Source organism: Camellia sinensis, chromosome 14 (genome assembly GCF_055761805.1).
Source record: "Camellia sinensis isolate YWXY chromosome 14, ASM5576180v1, whole genome shotgun sequence".
In the NCBI taxonomy this organism is placed as follows: domain Eukaryota; kingdom Viridiplantae; phylum Streptophyta; class Magnoliopsida; order Ericales; family Theaceae; genus Camellia; species Camellia sinensis.
Genome location: NC_138974.1, coordinates 26,535,162 through 26,557,783, shown reverse-complemented (window position 1 = coordinate 26,557,783; position 22,622 = coordinate 26,535,162). Strand labels below are relative to the sequence as shown.

The 22,622-nt window shown below is 33.3% G+C and overlaps 1 protein-coding gene across 1 annotated transcript; it reads left to right on the top strand.

Moving 5' to 3' along the window:
* Window positions 1-2,528: 2,528 nt before the first annotated feature.
* LOC114263165 (putative methionine--tRNA ligase) lies at window positions 2,529-20,878 on the top strand. The gene is made up of 17 exons (XM_082906443.1): window positions 2,529-2,784; window positions 2,895-3,039; window positions 11,144-11,297; window positions 11,480-11,635; window positions 12,189-12,419; window positions 12,560-12,703; window positions 12,960-13,050; window positions 13,194-13,300; window positions 13,399-13,513; window positions 15,197-15,333; window positions 15,442-15,507; window positions 15,624-15,752; window positions 15,857-16,000; window positions 16,102-16,222; window positions 18,076-18,311; window positions 18,422-18,523; window positions 20,273-20,878. Exons 1-17 carry the CDS (start codon window positions 2,673-2,675, stop codon window positions 20,501-20,503), a joined length of 2,421 nt encoding a protein of 806 aa, XP_082762569.1. The 5' UTR covers window positions 2,529-2,672; the 3' UTR covers window positions 20,504-20,878.
* Window positions 20,879-22,622: the final 1,744 nt, after the last annotated feature.

Here is a 22,622-nt window from a genome sequence, read left to right as displayed (position 1 = left end):
TCTTATTAATCATTGATACAGATCTCTCCAGATTGAAATATATATATATATATATATTGTTGTTGTTGTTGGTGATGATGATCATGATGATGAATATAAAGAAATAAATTTAACAGATTAAAAAAAATTGACAGATAGGACATATTAGTTCAAAATATGAACAGATTTGTTCAAAATTTCAACAGATAAATAAAATTTGAATAAAAGCTTAGTTATTTCAATAACAAAAGATTTGCATTTCAACTGATAATGGATAATACTTTGTCATTTATTGCAACAAGTATGGTTGGTTGAGCTCTATATTTCAACATATATGATTTGGTTTGGCTTTTATTTTGCCCGATAATAAATTTGGATAGATATTTGAACAGAAAAGAGAAATTTGAATTGAAAAGATCACAAAATTAAATAGATTGGGTAAAAAAATTTAAACAGATAGTCAAAAAAAATTAAACAGATAAATGTTTTTGAACAGATAGATAAAAAATTTGAATAGATAGATATAAATTTGAACAGATAGTCAACAAATAGAAAAAATGAACAAATAAATTGAGGGATAAAATTGAAATTAAAATGTTCTCCCAAAACAACAAAGTTCTTGTCATCAAAATATTTCAAAAAAGGTGAATCTCTCACCAATAAAAAATATTTAATAGACCTAATATCTTATACCCTCTTTAAATTAGATTTATTATCAATTCACTCTTATTAATTATCAAATCACTATCTTTACTCTTTTTTTTTTTTTTTTAAAAAAAAATCACATATTTTTATAAAAAATTAAAGGGTTAATTATAAAAAAAAATCCTAGGGTTTTGAGTGTTTTTTAATTTAAACTCCAGAATTTCAATTTTGACATATTAAACCCTAGAGTTTCATCCATGTCTCCGTCCATCTTTATCATATTAAACTAACGGAAATCTGGGTAGAATTTCAAATTTAAACACACATGTTCAAACACTTGTAACTCCTTTGTTGTAATTCAATTTCGCCTTATTTTTGTGTTGTTGGATTCACCTCATGGCCTAGTTTCCATTATAATCTTCATACTTCTTGTTCCACATCTTTTTACTTGTCGTCAGAGCTCCGAAAGTTGGCCAAAAATAAGATTTTTCTCTCATTGGACAAAATTTTCAGATTTAAATCCACATATTCAAGCACTTGTATCTTTATCGTCGTAACACCGTTTCACCTTATTTTTATATGGTTAGATTCAATTCATGGCCTAGTTTTTAAGATTTCTCTCTTTTTCTCTCTTACTGCTATTGCAACATTATTCTTGGCAATGGAGATGGAATAGATGATGCTTGATTGGAAACCAAGATGCCCATAATGCTCAACAACCCATTTGGTTTTTGATGTTTATGTGTAGTTGTATACCTATCACTACTTGACGACACCGTCACCATTACTACCACCACCGCCTCATCTTGCGAATAATGATGATGAATCAACATTCAGGCCTCGTTTGAAAACATGCTAATTTAGTAACTTTTTGGTTATTTGGCTAAAATATAAGCTAAAAAAAATTAGTATGTTTGGGATAACTTTTTAGCTTTTTACGAAAAGATGTGCAAAAAGTAGAGAGAAAAGAGAATCGTTGACTTTTTGGTATGAGTTGTTGGCTTTTTGGCTAATTTAGTAACTTTTTGGCTAAAAGAGAAGGTTCCCAAACGAGGCCTCAATAGCAGCAAGCCAGTAGCCATGGAGGAACAGGAGGAAAAAGAGAAAAAAAGAAAAAAGAAAAAAGAAAAGAGAAAAAACTTATTTTTGGCCAACTTTTGGAGATCCAACAGCATATAAAAGAGGTAAAATAAGGCATATGATGGGTGGAATAAAAACTAGGCCATAAGTTAAATCTAACGACACAAAAAATGAGGTGAAATGGAATTACGGTGAAGAAGATACAAGTGCTTGAATATGTAAATTTGAATATGAAAATTTTACTCAAAGAGAGAAATTTTTTATTTTTGACTAATTTTCAGAGCTCCGACAACAAATAAAAAGATGTGAAACAAGGTGTATGAAGAGTAGGATGAAAACTAGGCCATGAGGTAAATTTAATGATGCAAAAATGAGGCAGAATGAAGTTACAACGAGGAAGATACAAATATTTGAATTTGTGATTTTGAATTTGAAATTCTACCCAAGTTTTCTTAGTTTAATGTGACGAAAATGGACAAATGTATCAAATTAAAATACGAATAAAACTCTAAAATTTAAATTAAAAAGCAAACAAAAACCCTAATTTTTTTTTTTAAGTAGCCCAAAATTAAAATAACTAATTTCCAAACCAACCACCCAACCTTGAGTATAATTATAGATGTTACAAAAATAAAAAAGGAAAATGATTGGTGGCCCTAAAAAAATTGGCCCTAATACCCCTAATTTCCAGTTTTGGAAACTGTTCTCTTTTTTTCTTTCTTTTTTCCTTTTTTTTTTTTTTTTTTTTTTACCTGAAATGGAAATTTCGGGCAATTCGGGGCACGGCTTTCGGGCCCTCAATCACCGCCCAATAAAAAAATACTAAAGTAAGAATGGCGTAAAATGGAGGCTACAGTGGCACTGCTCTGACTTTCTCCACGAAGAAGCAAAGCAAAAGCCCCCAATATAAATTGCGTTGTGATTGTGAAGCAAGCAAACACAAACAACAATCCCATAGATTTGTCGATATGGGCGATGGAATATCGACAAAACTTCCGATTCCGGGAAAGCGAAACATTCTCATCACTAGCGCCTTGCCTTATGTCAACAACGTCCCTCATCTCGGCAACATCATCGGCAGTAAATAAATTCTCTTTCTATGCATATATATATATATACAAATGACATTTGTTTTTGTTCGTGTGTAATTTGATTTGATTACACTCTGTTTGTTTGTACCTATTCGAAAGGTGTTTTGAGTGCTGATGTGTTCGCACGGTACTGCCGACTTCGAAGTTACAACGTTGTATACATATGTGGAACTGATGAGTATGGGACTGCCACTGAAACCAAGGCCATGGAAGAGAATTGTACTCCTCAACAGATTTGTGACAAGTAAGAATTAGACTCTGGCCTGTTTGTTTGTTTGTTTTAGTCAAAGGCCATGGGATTGGAATAGTAATCCCATGGTTTTGGGACTAATATTAATATCCTCCAAGGAGGGGGAGGTGGGCTGCGATTGGAGAATTAGAGGGGAAAAGACAGTTTTGCCCTATAACAAAGTTACTTTTTATATAAAGATATTTAGGTAATTTCATATATTTAGTCCTAACCAATTAATACACAAACAAATACAATATTTATTAGTCCCTCACTAATAATCCCACTCAAACTAACTCTGCAAACAAACAGAAATTTATGTTTTAATTCATATTATTTAGTACAAACTTCACTTTACCCCTTATAGTTTAGGCATGTGCAATTTACTCCCTAACTTTTGGAAATGACCATATAACCCACGCAGTTTGTGTACTAAGGTGCACTGTTAGGTCTGTTAATCATTTAATAAAAAGACTAAAATACCCTTGTATACAAGTAATTTAAGTGTGAATTACGAATATTTTCGTCATTTGTTTGGAATGCAAAGTACATTTAAACCCCTGTACTTTATTTCATATTCATGTGTGATTTATTTCCTTAAAGTTTGAAAATGAGTATATAACCCCCTTATGTCTGTCACGTATTTCATACTTATTGTTAAGTTGGGCGGAATGTTTAACGGTATACTTTAGTCCACAAACCACCACATGGGGGTTATGTGGTCAATTCCAAACGTTAGGGTGTAAACCGCACATGGCCCAAACTACAGGGGGTAAAGTGAAATTTTCCCTATTATTTATTTAATTATTTCTTTTAATGTCTACTATGCTTAGGTGGGTTATATTTTAACACCAAATTAATGAAAATTACAAGCAAAACTTATGGATGGAAGAATTCATATAGGATAGGAATAGGAATAGGACATCTAATATATACTATTTAAAATTTGAGTAAGAGAGCTGCTATTAACACCTACTTATTTTCTTAGGACCCCCTTTCTTCCATTTTTTTTTAATTCCAATTTTGTCCAAACATAAAATTTCATTTCTACCCTCATCCTTTACTCTTTGCATCTAATTTCCCAAACCCTAAACCTAACCCTAATCCCATCCCCTTACTTGTGGCAGTCACCACCCCCATTTCACCACCACCTTCGGCCAGTTCCTGACCACCACCACCAATTACCATGGTCACCTCCTCTTCTTCTCCATCTTGAAGCTCTACATTCACTCGGAACAAAAATTCACAAAACCGCTTGCTCTAAGGCGAAGAAAACAAGATCGGAAACAATATTTACATAACCAAAGAACATATCAAAAGTATGTCACAGAAAAAGAATCCAATAAATAGAACGATTTGAGGCAAGAATCGATTTTGAGAAAGAGCAAAAAATGGTTCTCCGATGACTGGAGATGCCTACTCTCTCTCGATCCCTTCAATTAATACTATCGCCGGAAAATAGAATCCGAGATGTCGATGCACTGGAGAACCATCTAGATACAGAAAAACAAGAGAGAGAAAGTAGGGAGGTAGAACCGAACAGAGGTGCAAGAAGAAAAAGCTTTGGGACTTGAGGAGGAAGAAGAGATGAAAGCGAGAGAGAAGAAAGCTTCAGGTGTTGACCTCACCACTGCTAGCGAGGTCAAGTAGCAGTCCGACAGGAAGGTGCACGACAGGCGTTGAGGGTGAGGAGGGTGAACGGTTAGGATGGGAGCGTGGGTTAGGGAGAGGGTATACTTGGAACTAAGGAGAGGGTTCAAAGATAAAATAGAGGGGACTCATTTAGTTGGGTGGGGGTTCAAAGAAATGGAGGGTCCAAAGAAATTACGTAGGTGTTAATAGCAGTCCTCATATAATGATATACAAACTCTACAAAAAATTTAGGACTTTACCCCTGGTTATTTTTTCACTTTGGTCCTTTTGTTTTTGTTTTGTTTTGTTTTTTTTTTTTTCCATTTTGATCCTTCATATTTCAATTTTTTTTCAATTTACTCCAAAAGCGAACTTGTGTTCAAAATTAGACAGAAAATGACACATGGACAGTTACGTGCCATACAAATATTTTATTATGTATAACTTATGCATCATCTTACACAAACCCAAACTCTAATATAATAATATATTTTTTTATGTTTTGTGACAGTTAACGTGATGTTTTTTTTGTCTAATTTTGAACAAAAGTTAGCTTTAGGAGTAAATTGGAAAAATTTGAAAAATGAAGGGCCAAAGTGGGAATAAAACAAACTTAAAGGGTCAAAGTAAGAAAATGGCCAAACATAAAAGGGATTAAGTGTAATTTACCAAAATTTTATCTATCTATCTATGTTCTGATATACTAAGCAAAATATAAAGTTAGTGTCTTAAAGCATTTGCTCTAAAACACACAAATATTTTTATCATTAATTTCAATTTTAACTAATTTATTTTTAATATTAAAAAAAAAAAAATTCTCACTCACAAAACAGTTACAACTGCTCATTTTTTTCATTTTTATGTATATAATTTTTTGTCATTATATATATATATATATTTATTAATTTGGCATGTGCTTTTCCTTCTAGTACATAAATATGTTTCCCTTTATTCTCCTTTCATTTCCAACCGAGACACTGTTCATTATGACTTATAATTTCTAAATGACTTATAATTTCTAACAATTTCACTGTCAAATCATCTTGGTTGAGTTTTTTATGGGAAAATTTTGTTTCTAAATCATTTTCCTAAAAGTTAAAAACTTTTTGGTTTTGTTTTAATTTATTTTCAGTTCTGGAAAGTGGAGATAATGAAAATGGCTTGCAAAACCCATTGAGAAAAATATTTATGTTGACTTTTTTATTTATGTCGAAACACTTCCTCATTGTGGGTTGCTTTGAAGAGACCTATGAAGCACGTGTATGGGTACTGGTACGGGTATAGATATGTTGATGCGATATAAGTAAAATTAAATGTTGTTATATTAAATAACTTACAAACCGAAGTTTAATTTTAAATCATGCTTAGCATAAATAAATAAATAAATAATAAAAAAAAAGAGTAATGAAATTGACCTTGTAAATAGAATAAAATATTATTCCAGTTGAGGTACAAATTTGGTATATACTAGGTACATTTGAGGCATGGCAAAAACTAAGAAGAAAAAAGTTAGGTATGTGTTTCGTGCATGTGGTAAGTATGTAGATGTACCATACAAAGTGCTAGTACGCAGGAAATACCTGGTATGGGTACAATATGTTTGTCGAAGTACCCATGCTTCATAGGAGGAAACTAGGCAGCATTTCTCCACATGGGTGAGTGAGATCATATAGATTTCTAGTTTGGAGTTGTTTGTTTATATGGTATTATTAAAAGTCCTCTTTTGTGTTTCAGAGATCACCTCAATATTTGTTATCTTTGATGACATAGAGATGATATCTTCCCAGGATGACATCTTGATGTTGACTGATTGAAAGCTCAGGCAGCTTCTAAAACCACAAGGATTAGTATTTTATTGGACTGATGAAAAGAGCACACAAATACCTTGTATGGTATAATTTATATGGGAACCCAACCACATCAAATGAAAATTCGCCATCTAAATGCTATTCAAAATTTAGGAACTGTTTGGTACTGTTCTAAATTATTTTACGTATCTAGAGTGGCGAAAATAAAGATTCCGTACTGAACTTATTTTGCAGAATGCTCTTGGGGACTTCTTATTTATTCTCAAATGATTTCCTCATATCAAGGCTTATTGAGGAGACCATAGAATGTATTTCTCTGTGTGGTTGATTGTTTGATTCGATTTTTTTGATTTCAATTAGTAAAAATTTCCCTTCGAAATAATTGTCTTGCAAGAAATCTCGTGGAGTACTGTCTATTTAATTCCAATCACTTCAAGATGGGGAATGCTAACATTTTCTATAATAGGGTGGCCATAGTGAGGTCCCCACTATTTCCATTGACGCCTATTTGCTAAAACCCTATAGGTGTGAAACCAAATACCCAACTTTTTTGAAGTACTTCTTAAGCATGTGATTTCAAATTTGAAGTTAAATAAGTGGAAACATTGGCCATATTTGTTGGTTGAATTAGAGGGGAGGGATTGAGACTAAAAAATATGTAGGCCCCACATGTCCCCCTTATATGCTGTACATTGTTTGGAAAAAAATGCCTTAGTTGGGATTTAGCTCTTATCCATCATATGCTCTATGAAATGGAGGATAACTAATCTGACTCCCCCATGAGATTTGGTTAATCCTTCCCCTTGGGATTATTATCGATCCTCACCCAATGGTCAAAATTAATCCTCCCCCATTATCCTTTTGATGCATATAATATCATCCATTATTCCATGGTATTACTTATCACCTTTTATCGCATGAGGTCAGACTATCATTCCAATACCATAAACAGAGGTAATTTATTTTTTTAATTTTAATTCTGTCTTTCCCATGTTCTTTCTTCTTTGATAGTAACGATGTTGAGGAGACACCAATCATTAACTTCATTGTGGCACCTATCAACCTTTGTACTACATCTTCATCTTGATCCATTGCTTGCATTTGTGACCTGTATTCTCCATTTTGTTGATATTCTCCAAAATAAAAATTAGACTCAAAGTTAGAGATTTAGGAGGCTAAGTAGCATGGATACAAACACATGACATAGACACACTGACATGGTAATTTTTAAAAAGTGTAGGACATGACGTGGTGGTGATGCACTAAAAATATATATTTTTATTTTTATTATGTCAATATATGAATATAATAAAAATGCATTAATATGTTCAAGTATAATAAAAATGCAATACTGTACTAATTGAAACTACATATCCATATATTTTCGGGAAATTTGGCCAAAACCCCCTTATCCTTATTAGACTCTTTTTTGCTGAAAATGATAGCCTAATTTGTTTTACTTCATGCAACCCTACAGAGGCGGCCTATATTTCATAACCCCCCTTGCGTATATGTCTCATAGATTTGACAACGATTCACACGAAACGGGTTCACCTTTCTTCTTCATTGAGCTTCGTACGAAGCCATGTGCTGCCCTTAACATGACCCTGATTTGCTTCTCTCGAACTCCAATACCAGCAATGAGTTGCTTGCACCATGGTTATCTCATTTTTTGTTTTTAGTTGATAGCAATACTAGCAAAATTAGCAATGGCTTCATGTCAAAAAGGTAAGGAATGGCCAGATAACCCACAGGGTTTACTTGAATAAGAAATAGTAAAGTATTTGCAGGTAAATTATAGTTTTTGATTAATTGTTTTTTAATTTTTTAATTTTTTTTGATTTGTTTTTGCTATGTGTGATTCGTAATCTTGTTTGTTTATTAGTTTGTAAATATAAAAGTAAAATTGAAGATGTACTACATTTTTTTTTTAATGCCCTGTTCATATGACAGTAACGTGTTACTCTGGTAATCGGTAACATGTTACTGTGAAATGGGGGAACATGTTATTGTTTACGTCAATTTCGACAGTAATTTTTATTTATTTATTTTTTTAAGAATTTCATAGTCAACATTGATCTTGTTTGATAGATCTTGATGAGAAGATTCTAAAAATACTAATTTTATTGAAAACTGACATTTAGATAAAAAGTTATATTATTTTAAAGTTTGAAATATCAAATTATCCACTGAGGATATTTTGGTAATAGTGGTATGTGTTGGACTTTTCAAGAATTTTTTTTTTGTGTTTGTCCTCAGTACATTAAAGTTTTATTATGGGGTGATTTGACCTAATCCCCTTATATTTTCTGGCTTAAACATCCAGATACAATCACAAGACACCTAACTAATTATTTTCCTATAACATAACATTGACATGTCACCTATAATATCAAGTTACACTTATGACACAGACACATTGACTTGAATTTTTTTTAAAAGAGCAACACATGACAAAATGGTGATGCATGGAAAATATGTAGATTTATATGTATATATGAATATTTTATTTGAAGATAATAAAAAGGGGAAATTACAAATAAGTGGAATAGTGGAGAAATTATTGCACTATAGATGGAATTTTTTGTGGTGCAACTCTGACATACAGTAAGAACGTACACCATGCACACAATAAAGTTGCACCACCATGAAAATGCAAATAATTTTGTCCCACTGATTTGCAATTTCCCCTAATAAAAATGCATTATAATACTAATTAAAAATAAAATTCCACATATTCTATAACCTAAACATCAAGATATAATCACCGTAGGCTAATTTATTTTTATTTTTTCCCATTACATAATAATGATGTAGACGGGCTACCCTCGTTATTGTCCAATATTGTAGGTTGTTCGTTTGCTCTTAGAGAGCGAGAGAGAGAGAGAGAGAGAGAGAGAGAGAGTTATGTTTTTTCATTTCTTATTTTTCTATGTTGATAAAAACTGGTTATAGTGGGCTGGTTTAGCAAAGAAGAAGAGAGGGAAAGAGAGGGAAAGAGAGAGAAATAAAGAGCTTCAGGAATTGACCTGAACAGTTTTGACAGCTTCATCTTCTTCTTCTTCTTCTTCTTCTTCTTTGTATATGCAGGGATAGGGCTTTTGATCGAACATAACATAAACTTTTTTGTTTGGACTTATTTTTTTACAAGTTAGCACACATTTAAATCTTTCAAAATTTTGCCCCTGCAACGCATTGATGTAGATGTCTCCGATGAAAAAAAAATCAAAAGGGTTAGTTCTCAAATTGGGATACGAATTGTATATTATTATTTTTTTGGTTTTTTGTTTTTTTAAATCACATATCTTATTGTATCATGTATCGTAAGATTTTTTAACGCCTTTAAAATCTGTAGAAAAATAAATATAGTTATAGACAAACAAATATCTTGTGAGAATAAAACACTAAACGATGTATAATCCTTGAAAAAGCGTAAGGTTTTTTAAATCACAGATATGCATGCATCAATACTTAATGCATATAAAATGTATAGTGGAGTTAGAATATGTGTAACAAAAAAAATAGCATTTTAGTATATTATTAAATTCTTGAACCAAATCTACTCTAAAAAATCATTCTTAGTAATTGTGTATATGTTTTACATGTTGTCTTCACTCACAATTTAAGTTTTAATATTTTATTTAAAACTTTCAAGTTTTCAAATAGCTTATTTGTAGCAGAAAACTTTAAACTTTAACTGTGTAAGTAGGCATAAATCAATAACACAAGAAAATTAATACCATACAAGTAGATATTTGTCGAAAAGGTACGCAAAAATAAAATTAAAAGTACCCTTCCATCTAAAAAATACTATTGTTTAGTAAGTTAATGAAAACTTCTGACAATGCATTAATTCATAAAATAAGTGCAATTAATTCTTTTTTCTTCCCGAAATTGCTTAAGAAATTTAAGTATTCATGTAATGTAACATATTTATCGGATCATGTATCATAAGATACATTTAATTTAAGATATGTATTGATGATAGTATCGATTTACCTTTAAATAGTATTGAAGCATAGGATATGTATCATGAATCATAAGATACTGACAACATAAATGTTGGACACATTTTCCCAGTGTGTTTGATGCATGTCCGTGTCCGACATGTGTTGGACACTTGAATGTGGCCCCTGGAGAGATGTCCATGTTTCATAGTTGGCAGGCACCTTGTCATCACTTGAGAGAACACTGACCTGTCCATATCTTTTCTCACATGTACATCGAAAGAAAGCCAAGAAAGCCTCACTAGTAGAAAACTTGGCTGGCGTTAATATCCATGGCTCCAATGTCCTACCATTTGCAAAATTTTAAGCATTTTTGAAAAACCCCAACCACTACTACTGGCATGTGTCTAAAGTCAACCAGAGCACCACTGTTGTTGGCAGCCCCTACTGCAAATAATCTCCTTGTTATTGTCAATGCTGTCTGCCATATTTGATTGTTTACTGAAAAGAAAACTACCAACAATGACAAAATAAAAAATGAAGAAAAGCTGAGACATTTTTTAATGTTTAGTGGGCACCAGTCTCTGGGACATTTTTTGTCCATCGAAGTTTGCAGAGATGGCTGACAGCACTCTGCTACACGGGATGGGATATTACCTATCTTGCTTTAAGATATATAGCATCTCCATTATACATATATACTTTCCATCTAATTTTTTCTTGCTTTTGCAGATACCATGCAGTTCATAAGGAGGTCTATAAATGGTTTAACATAAGTTTTGATGAATTTGGACGCACATCATCCCCACAGCAGACTGAAGTTTGCCAAGCCATTTTCATGAAACTGCTGGAGAACAAATGGCTTTCTGAGAACACAATGCAGCAGGTTTGAACTACTTTGACATTCGCTTGACATTCTTTGATTATAAAGGTGATCTGGGCTGCTGTTGGGTGTCATTTTTTTTCCTTCAATTATTTAATTGGTAGATGTTAGCTCGTCTCCTGAACAATATTTCTCAGTACATCTTATTTGCAATTTAATTCTACTGGAATATGTTAATGATGCAGTTATACTGTGATACATGCAAAAGGTTCTTAGCCGACCGACTTGTAGAGGGCACGTGCCCTACACAAGGTTGTAATTATGATTCTGCACGAGGAGATCAATGCGAAAACTGTGGAAAGCTCTTAAATCCGACAGAACTACAAGATCCTAGATGCAAGGTATGTTCATCTCTTCTAGTGTGTACCATTTTGTTATCCCAATGACTTATTGTAAATGTAGTCCGATGGACTACTATTACTTTCTATATGTTGGCCTAAGTGAGCTCTGATTGGGTCTAGACTCCAGACTAAAATATCCTTGATTGTGTGGCCTGAAACTGAGAGCCTCCCTGGATGATTCTTAACTGGGTGAAATCTGAAGTGTTCTTGAATCTCAACTAAATGAAATCTGAAGAAAGCTGGATGAGTGTCACCTGTTATATATTTTGTTCTTTCGTATTGTAGAACCAAATTATGTCTGTCGAGGAAAAAAAGTTGGGACAGAGCAACATGAGAATGGTGAATATTACGGCCCCATTTGGGAAGTACGATTTTTATCCAAAAAGTCACTATAAGTTGTCACACCACTCTCTACTTTTCTGCATATATTTTCGTAAAAAGTCAAAAAACCAACTAAAATAGCTCATTCCTGAACGGGACCTATGTAAAAATAACATCAAATTTCTTGGTTTGTATTTCTTCTAAATAATGCTTGAGCTTGCTTCGTAAACAGGTTTGTCGAAACACACCACGCATCCGTGATACCGACCATATGTTTCTTGAACTGCCTTTGTTGAAGGATAAACTAGAAGAATATACAAACCGCATGTCCGTGGCTGGTTCATGGAGTCAGAATGCTATCCAAGCAACAAATGCATGGCTAAAAGAAGGATTAAAACCTCGCTGTATTACTCGAGATTTGAAATGGGGAGTTCCTGTTCCTCATGAGAAATTCAAGGACAAGGTTAATTAAGAAATATGTTGTTAATTGTAATATTTCACATTTGCAAATTGGCGTTTCTCATATTTGTCAAATAGGAAGCATTTGGACTATAATAAGTATTTTCAGATTTTCCAAATTGGCCATGTTTTGTCTGAAAATAGGTTTTCTATGTCTGGTTTGATGCGCCCATTGGGTACGTTTCAATCACATCATGCTACACATCTGAGTGGGAGAAGTGGTGGAAGAATCCTGAAAATGTGGAGCTGTATCAGTTTATGGGCAAGGACAATGTGCCTTTCCACACTGTGAGTACATTGCTCTTAGCTCCATTTTTCAATGATTTGAGATCATAGTTGTCAAATTGAGAATCATATTGTGATCGAAATCTTAATTTTGTGAATTTTGATTCGAATCAAATCTAGAATAGTAAAATTTGGCACAAACTATAAATAAAAAAAAAAAAATTATGTTAAAACAATCGTACATATTGAAAAAAAATTGACTCTAGTTTTGATGGTATGAATATTGACTTTTTTAGCTGTTAATGTATGCCTTTTCCAGGTGATGTTTCCATCCACTCTTCTTGGAACTGGTGAAAACTGGACTTTGATGAAAACAATTAGTGTCACTGAGTATTTGAACTATGAAACGGGTTAGTGAAATACCAATTGTGGTTTAGCAACTTGCAGTGGCAGCTGATTACTTTGGGTGGTTGAGTGACATTTATGAATCTTTAACATTTTGGTTCTTGCCCATTTTATATAATGTGTTTGTTATTTTGGGTTTTCTGTGCAGGGAAGTTCTCAAAGAGTAGGGGCATAGGTGTTTTTGGAAATGATGCAAAAGATACAAACATTCCTGTGGAAGTATGGAGATATTACTTGTTAACTAATCGGCCAGAGGTTGTACTCTTGCTAAAATATTATTTGACATTGTTAGCAGCCCTAATTTCTCTCTCTATTCTTGCCATTGACAATTTTTGTGGGATTGTAATAATTAGGTATCAGACACATTGTTTACATGGGCAGATTTGCAAGCAAAACTAAACAGCGAGTTGCTAAATAATTTAGGCAATTTCATCAATCGTGTTTTGAGCTTTATTGCCAAGGATCCAGGTAACTGCTTTTTGAAATGAAGCATTCAGTGTTGGAAAATGGTTTCTATTTAATATGTTTTTGACTTTTAACTGTTTCTTTACTGGTTTTAATATATTTTGGTGTTGCCAAATTTCCTGCATACACAACAATTTATAGCAGACGGGAAAATGTCAAGTGATTCATTTTTTTCCTTTCTGATCTGGTTTGGCACTTCATTGCCATACTTCACTTTATTTTCTTTTTCCCTTAAGATTAAAAGATATGGCAATGGTTCGCAAGCACCTCTCTTTGGACACTACCCTCAGAGCTAGAACCTAAGAATCATGGACACACAGACACGAGCACAAGACTCAGCAATTTTAAGAAAATTAGGATACAAAAATAGCTAGCATGTAAAAGTTCCCTTAGATCTCTTGTGAATATGAATCCTAATATGAATATGCAAGGGCTAGGGAATTCCCTGTAAATGACGCGTTGTTCTACCTTTGGGCATTTTGGAAAATGAGCATGGGTCTTTGTGCTTTCTTCGACAAGAACAGGTTAAAAAGGTAGGCCAGGATTGTAGGTTTAGACTAGCTACTTGGAATATAGGAATTCTAATAGGTAAATTATGGAATTAGTAGATACTATGATTAGAGGGAAGTTAGTCATGTTTACAAGTAGCCAAGTGTGTACGTGAAAAAGCAAAAGAAATAAAAAATACTAGGTATAAAATTTACTATTTTGGTAAAGATAGATAAAAATGGTGTACGATTAATTGTAGATAAACATCTTCAAGATAAAGTAGTAATAGTCGTAAAATAGGAGATGGAATAATGCTAATATACACTTGTAATTGGAACAAATATAATTGTTGTGATAAGCGCCGATGCACCTGAAATAGGATTAGAAGAATATATTTAAAAGGAAATTTTGGGATGATTTGGATGAATTAATGAAAAAAATACCTATAAAAGAGAAGATAATTATAGGTGGATATTTCAATGGTTATTTAGAAAAAAGATAAGAAAAGGGTACGAGAGGGTACATGGTAGATATGGTTCTAGCGGCCGAAATGAGGTCGGAGAAGAAATCTTAGATTTCACAGTAGCATTTGATCTTATAGTAACCGACATCTTGTTTAAAGAGAGAGAACACTTGATAACTTTTGAAAGTGGGTTAAATGAGAGTCAAATATATTATTTTCTTGTAAGAAAAACATATCGCTTAATATGTAAAGATTGCAAGGTTATCCTCGGATAGAGTTTAACATCACAACATAGGCTAGCAATACTAGATATATATAGAGGGTAGAAGTTAAAAAAAAAAGAAAAAAATCTCACGTATATATCGATGCGTCTCATAGTTGTGCATCCTAAATTTATTTTCACATGTACATAGTAAATAAAAATATATTAAACATATATTGTTTGCCATATCCTCACCATTTGTATATCCTAATTTTGAGAATCTTTGTGCCCTGTGTTTGTACCTATGTCCGTGCTTCTTAGGCTATCCCTAATTTTTTGCGCTTCTTTTTCGTTTTTTTCCTGAAAAACTTATTTATATATCATCTGGTGTTTTAGAGGGATATTTTGTTGATTGACTGTTGGATTATAGACATTTTTAGTTTGTTGATTGACTGTTGGATTATAGACATTTTTAGTTTGTTCTTCTAATTGCATTGTCTGACTTTACTTTAGTCACAATGCAAATTGCCAGCTTTGGAAGATAGTAGAGGTGTAGGATATCATGCCATCATTCCTGATGCTCCAGGAGCAGAATTACATCAATTAACAAAGACATTTGGAGAGAAAATTGGTGATTATGTACAGCAATATTTAGAAGCCATGGAGAAGGTAATTGATGCCCTACTTGCCAATATTGTGTTATTGCATCAATTGACTTGGAAAAATACTCCCCATTTGCATGCATGAGTATATTGTTCCTGTTTGTAATTGGCATAGGTTAAACTAAAGCAAGGATTGAAGACTGCAATGAGTATTTCGGGTGAGGGAAATGCATATCTGCAAGTAAGCCTGCCACATTTTCTACAGTTTGTTTAGGATGCTTGTTTAGTCAGACATTTTGTTAAATTTTTATCTTTTACCCCTTTCAAGAAAATCAATATTTGCAATATGCTATACAGGAGAGCCAATTCTGGAAACTTTACAAGGAGGACCAACCTTCCTGTTCAGTAGTTATGAAGACTTCAGCGGGGCTAGTGTATCTCCTTTCATGTCTATTAGAACCTTTTATGCCATCTTTTTCCCTTGAGGTAATTTTACTGTCTGCGGCTCCACATGGCATCTCTGGGGTTTATGAGATTTATTATGTTCATCATACCTAAAATATATGCTTTTGCCTCGAATGTCACATCAGGTACTTAAGCAGCTCAATTTGCCTGCTGAAATGCAAGTTTTGCTTTCTGATGAAAAAGGAGATATTGAAAGGGCAAAGAGACCCTGGGAGTTTCTACCTGCTGGTCACAAAATTGGAATACCAGAGCCATTGTTTAAGGAACTGGTATATATGTTATTATTTTGCATCATAAGTTGTCTATTAGCTTTTGTTTTATGCATTTGTTGTATAGCCTACTTATTTTGTGGGGGATTCGGAGTGCGCAGAAAGATGAAGAAGTAGAGATCTTTAGGCAGAAGTTTGCTGGAAGTCAAGCTGATAGGATTCTGAAGGCAGAAGCTGAAGCCAAGGACCTTGCTGAGCAATTAAAGAAAACGAAAGTTTCAGGTTACATTCTTTCTACTCTTTTCTGTTTCAATGAATAGTCAGTTCTTGTGAATGCCAAATCCAACAGCTTTTTCTTCTTGAAGTTTATGCATTCTATACGTTTAATGTAGTTTTGGAACCTTCTGTCTTTCTTTTGATTTATAGGCATTTGTTGCATTGAGAATTTGGTTTTCAACTTTCCATTTTTTCTTGATGACATGAAATAAATTTATGCTGCCTTTACTCGGTCACACTCTTGTTCCCTGACATTAATTAATTTGATCTGACTTGTTTTTATTTTTTCAATTTTAAGAATCCTTTCTTATTTCTGTTGTTGCATCTCTTTTTTTAAGCAGAGAATTTTCATGAGTTCTCTCTAACTTAATTATGACTGAGGTACGGATTGGTTGAATGATGCAATCAAGATTAAGGAATTATTTTGGGTGTAGAGGGTGGTCTAGTGGGCCCCAAGTAAGAAGGGCCATTAATGGCTTGATTTCTTTACCTGTAGGAAGTGTTTTTTTTTATTGTACTTTATTTAAGTTTCGGGAAATGTTTTGGTTCTTAGTTGAATTTAGGCTTGAATTTTATCTGGTTTTTAGTATGTTACGTATATCTAGCATTTTCTTTTTTTGGTTGTATAAAGGATGTGTCCCTCAGCACATTCTCTAATACAATTTATTTTTTTTGTTGCTGATCACAAAAAATAGGGCTAGAGCATGCTTAACATATCTCACACAAGGGGTGATTAATGGATTTACTTTTACAAATAAGTTTCCTGTTTGGTCTAAATAGTATCCGTTGAAGATTGTCCAGAATCTCAACATCTTCTGTGTCCAAATCTATTGGCCATGACTGTATGTAGTCCTCCTATGCAATTGGGAGGAGGGTGTACTCCAACTCCAAGGGTTAGTTCTCTAAAATGTGGATCTAACAAATAATTATATAGGGTGTAATGTAAGAATATGAAGTCTTACACTGGTGTATGTTGCTCTCTCCCTATATATGTGTATTGTGTAGTCCTTGGACATTTCTTACACATGAATATATTTCTTCTTGCTGGTTCCTTACTGGTATTCTCTATTTAAGAGTGAACTGATTCATTTGGTTTTAGAGATAATGTGGTTTTTTACTTGTTGAATGATTAATTTATTCATATTTTGTTAGTTTATGATTAGTATGTGTTATTTTCTTCGTGTTGTTTGATGCTTGTAGATACTCTTTAGTATGAGACGATGCCTGATTTTTCTAGCTAGTTTTTGCCTGTTAGCTTGGGCCCTGTAAAGAAGAAAAGTACAAAATTTTGCCTTTGTTGCTTTTGCCATGCATGTGTGTCTTTTTTCTATTAAAAAGACTACTTATTTTTGTCTTCTCTAAACTTTTTTCAACTTTGAGTCAAATTTTACTTTTTAGGTCCATCTCAACCACACAATTATAAAAAAACTTTTAAAAATTGATGTCAATTTGAAAAAGTTCACTAAAGACGAAAATAAGCAAAATTTTATCAAATAAACTTACAAAAATTGGATTGTTTTGTCTTATCTTAACTTGTTTTTTAATAGGTTCCAATTTTTAAAATTTTTAAGCAAAATTTTCTCAAATAAGCTTACAAAAATTGGATTGTTTTGTCTTATCTTAACTTGTTTTTTTAAAAGGATCCAATTTTAAATTTTTTTTCGATCATCTAGTTGAGATGAATCTAAAAAGTAAAGCCATTTGAGTCAGTTTAAATAAAAGTTAACAAAAAACGAAAATAAGTTAAAACTAAAAAAACCCAACTCCCAAAAAGAACATGCATGCTGGTGTGAATTGTCAAACATAATAATATGGTCCAGATTGTTGCTTACTACAAGCGTGTTGTCCTTTTTTGACAGACGAAAGGGGTAAGAAACAACAGCCAACAAAATCTGCCGCCGATGCCAAATCTAAGGGCAGTGCTGAAGCAGAAGTTTCGATAAGCAGACTTGATATCCGTGTTGGTCTTATTACAAAAGCTCAGAAACATCCTGATGCTGACTCTTTATATGTGGAAGAGATTGATGTGGGTGAAGGACAACCTAGAACTGTTGTCAGCGGACTAGTCAATTATATACCACTTGAAGACATGCAGGTTTTCTGTTCTCTGCTTCTCCAGTTTTTTAATTTACTAAATTTCTTTTTTCTACTTAGTTATTGCCTGTTGTTTTGCTAGTTTGTTCATGATGATGCTCTTTTTGTCAGAATCGGAAGGTCTGTGTTCTTTGCAACATAAAGCCAACAGCCATGCGGGGTATAAAATCACAAGCAATGGTTCTTGCTGCATCCGACAGTGATCACACCAAAGTAAGTAATCCAGTTATACTTTGTCTTGCCTAGCCACCAAATGGAGCGGGAACAAGAAGAGAGAAAAAGAAATGGGGGGAAAAAAAAAAAGATGAAAAGAAAGGAAATGTCCCATAATAACTTTTGACAGGATGCTGTCGGGTTTGGGACGGGGTGATCCTTCCTCAACCCCTCCCCAGGGGTGGGGTGAATTCACTGGCACGCCAAAAGATTTTGAAATAATTAAAACAATGTGTTGGACACTATCCACATGTAAAAAATCAAGGGGCTATTAGAAACTTTAGAAGTTTGAACTAAAAAACATGCAACATGCCTACGCTCTTCACTCTTCTGATCTTGGATTACGGTAAATACGGGTAAACTGAACCTTTACTTAAAGCAAGGGTATCAATGCTTCCACACATTGAAAGCGGACCACCATTTACAACTTGTTATATGAGTATTGAACGCTAACAACTTTGGTTAGAAATTCGTTATCTGATGTAAATATTTTTGTGACTTAAAAATATAATGGAGTCAGAGTGGGACATGGGACCTTTTTACTTCACCCAGCTCTCGACCTGTTTCGGGTGCTTGTTTAGTTCCAAAGTTGCTAAAACGTGTAAGTTTAAAAATTTCAGGACAGGACACAACAGAAACATGACAAAAAGTAAATTGATTTTATGTAATTTCCCTTATTTTCCTTATAAATTGTAATCTAGTTCAATATATATACTTGGTCTCACCTTGCAAGAGGTAAGCCAATTTTACCTATTTATTTTTACACTTCATCTAGGCCCTTAAATAGTCTTTGTTTTGAAAATCCAGCAACCTGATACTTTTCACATTTTCCAGCTAAAAGTCTTAAAAGCCTTCTACCTTATCGAACTCTAAACCTAGCAATTTTTGGCCTTCGGTGAATTCCTTTTTTAGGGGGATTCTACTGTTTTTGTTGGCTGGAGATTGGTTGTTGGGGTGTGACATGTAGAAGTTTGTTGACGTGGTCTTTGTTTGGGTTTTATATTTTCTTCCTTTGTTATCTTATTTGTAGAGGATGCCTTAACCTTTTTTCTTTTTGATTCATCAATAAAACTCTTTCTTGTTGATCACAAAAAAAAAAAAAAAAAAAACCTTGCAATTTTTCACGGCCAAACCCACCATAATTCTAATTGCAGCCTTACACCAAGATTTTTAGAAAATTTATTTTTATTTTTATCAACAACAAAGTTTATTAATAATAGTCAAAGTGAGTACAAATAGAGTGACAACAAGATATTCTCCTAAAGAAGAAAGTGAAAAGGTATCCTCATAGAAAGTGTTTGTGCTAATCCTGAATGATCAGTAAGAAAAGAGAGTAAGAAAGAAATTAATGCACTCCAAACATGGATATAAATCCATTTTCATAATCTTCTGCTTTTCAGTCCCATGTCTTCTACAACGGAAAACTATTGGTGTTTATGAGTATGGTTGAACAAGTCTTCATGTTACAATATATATGTATATATTTGGGTTTTGTTTTTAATGTTACATTCAAAATGATTTTCAATAATTGTTTGAATTTTAGAATATATTTGGGTGAATATTTTGACTTCCTGTTACTAAACTGATGTTTGGGGCTGTCAAGGTCATATTATTGTATGATCATTAGGAGGGTTCAGAGATATTTTATGATGGTACATAAGATTATTGGGTAATTGATCATGAATGGATGTTTTAGTTAAGAGACAGTTAGGAAATGTAAATCTTGATTTGATGGTGGTGCAATTTCAGGTTGAATTGGTTGAGCCACCCCAATCTGCTCCTGTTGGAGAGAGAGTAACATTTCCTGGGTTCAAAGGTGATCCTGATGATATTTTAAATCCAAAAAAGAAAGTCTGGGAAACAGTTCAAGTGGATCTGCACACTGACAAGGAGCTGGTTGCTTGCTACAAAGACGTTCCGTTCACCACATCGGCAGGCGTGTGCAAGGTTTCATCCATATGTGGTGGCTCAATAAGGTAGGCAGATCTCCACACAAATTTTGGGTGAAACACAGAAAAAAAATAACAAAATATTTTGCAAGAAAAATCAAAATTCTCTCCTTGCTTTATTTGGTCTCCACAATGTCATTTTGTTTTCTATTTATCTCTATAGTGGGTTTTTTTTTTTCTTCTCAAAATGGATTATGTAAAATACTAATTACAAGCACTTTGCGGTTGCCTAAAACCGAGTGGAGCTTTATGTACGTTTTCAAAGTGTTGCTACATGGGATAAATTTGTGGTATGCCTAGACGTGACAAATTCATGGTATGCCTTAGCTGAAAAATAGATTATAGTTTGCAATTTTTTTGTGTGACTTCGCACGTTTTTATCGATTAAGATTTCTTGTTATTGAAATTTGAAAGTAGATTACACCGGTTCATAGTATTTTACTGTTTTGATTACATCAAAACTGCTGTGCGATTGACGGTTAATTTAGCTTATTGAAGTTAAGATTTGTTTATTGGATAAAACTAGAGGAAAATGCAGAACATTACAAAATTTGTATTCAGAAAGTCCATATAGATTGATTTAACCATATCATTTTTACAGACTAAGATCCTCTCCATTTCATGGTTGTAATGGAAGATGTCCATTACATCATAGTGAAATAAGTATGAGAATTTATTAATATTTTACATTTAGGAAGAATCATTACAAACCCTTAGATAATGCAATGAAGATCTTCCATTACAATTTTGAAATGGAGAGGATCACAATCCATTTTTACAATTATAAAAAGTGATGGAATTTGAGGTTTTCATAAATGAATTCAAAATTTGTCATTATTTTCTATAAAATTTTCTGTTCATAAAATCTGTTTGTATAATATTTATCAGCAGGGATGAAATTGTGAATAGAGTTTACAGTGGAATCAACTTGTGTTTGGATCATGTACTTTGATAGAGGTTTGAAAATGGAAAGGGGTAGGGAAAGAGAAAAAATTTAGTTTTTACTATATTCAAATTTGCTTTACTTTTTCCCTTTTTAAATTTCTACTCAAATCTTATAATATCCAAGCATAGCAGTAGGTTTTGATATGTTATGCTTTGGATTTGAATGAAAAGATCATACCTCAAAGCCGAAGTCACTAAAGCAGTGGCTTTAGGCTTCATTTTGAATTTCAAAATTAAATGTTCTTCACTTTCCTTAACTAAAAGCTTCTTTCTCAACTTGCTCAATCCAAAATAAGACTTGTTCAAAGGTCCCGAGAAGCAAGTGAAAAAAAGAATGACATCCCTTAAAAACAGCCTTCCTTAATTCACTTACAATGATATAGATGATTTTACGTGTTAATTTTTGATTCGTCACTAATAAAAAACTAACTGAACCATGGATTTGCCGATTGGACCACGAATCCAGCCAAAAAGCATCTAACGACAATTTGGATGTGCTTTGAATTCTTGAATTTTTGTACTTAAAAATTCATCACTCTTTGAAAATCCCATATTTCTTGAATAAGAAGTGGCCCAACCCTTTTCTTGGAGAATTCTCTAGAGACAGAAAAAACATAGCAAAAATACTGAGAAGAAAGAAACCAGAGATTGAGCTCTGAGAAAGAAAGAAGAAATGGCGGATGACGATGACTTCTCCTTGTTGAAATGGGGAGCCAAGTTTGGGACTAAATTCTAAAGCATCACAATTCTCCATCCAACATCTGGCCGTAAAATCTTTAAATTTGAACAAGAAATTGAGAGTAGGATGTGTACGATAAGAAGAGATGTTTTAAATCATATATCACATTTTTTGTTGTTGCGTTGCCTAAGAAATGCAGAGCAGAGACAAGCCATCTTAACACATGTTGTGCCCGAGCACCCAATGCTTCAGTGTTGTGATCACTGATCCGTACAAGAGGGCTTTGAAATTCTATCTGAGTGGTGAGAGGCTTGTGGAGTTTAGGAATTATGTGAATTTGGAGACATCAACAACAATATCGGCCCCATGGAAGCATTGAAGGTGAGGTGGTGTGGTGTCATGTGCCGGTGCTGTACCTGCTGTTGTCTGGGAATGTAACGCCCCGAATTACTTCAACATGAACTACCCACATTAATGAACATTCACTAGACAATAATAATAATCCTTCCACCTTTCCATGTTTGAT

Coding starts and splice junctions, on each gene's coding strand:
- LOC114263165 (XM_082906443.1), top strand. CDS start 2,673: ATGGGCGATGGAATATCGACAAAACTTCCGATTCCGGGAAAGCGAAAC. Junction 13,051..13,193: donor GTATTTGAACTATGAAACGG/GTTAGTGAAATA, acceptor TTTTCTGTGCAG/GGAAGTTCTCAAAGAGTAGG. Junction 16,001..16,101: donor AGCCATTGTTTAAGGAACTG/GTATATATGTTA, acceptor CGGAGTGCGCAG/AAAGATGAAGAAGTAGAGAT.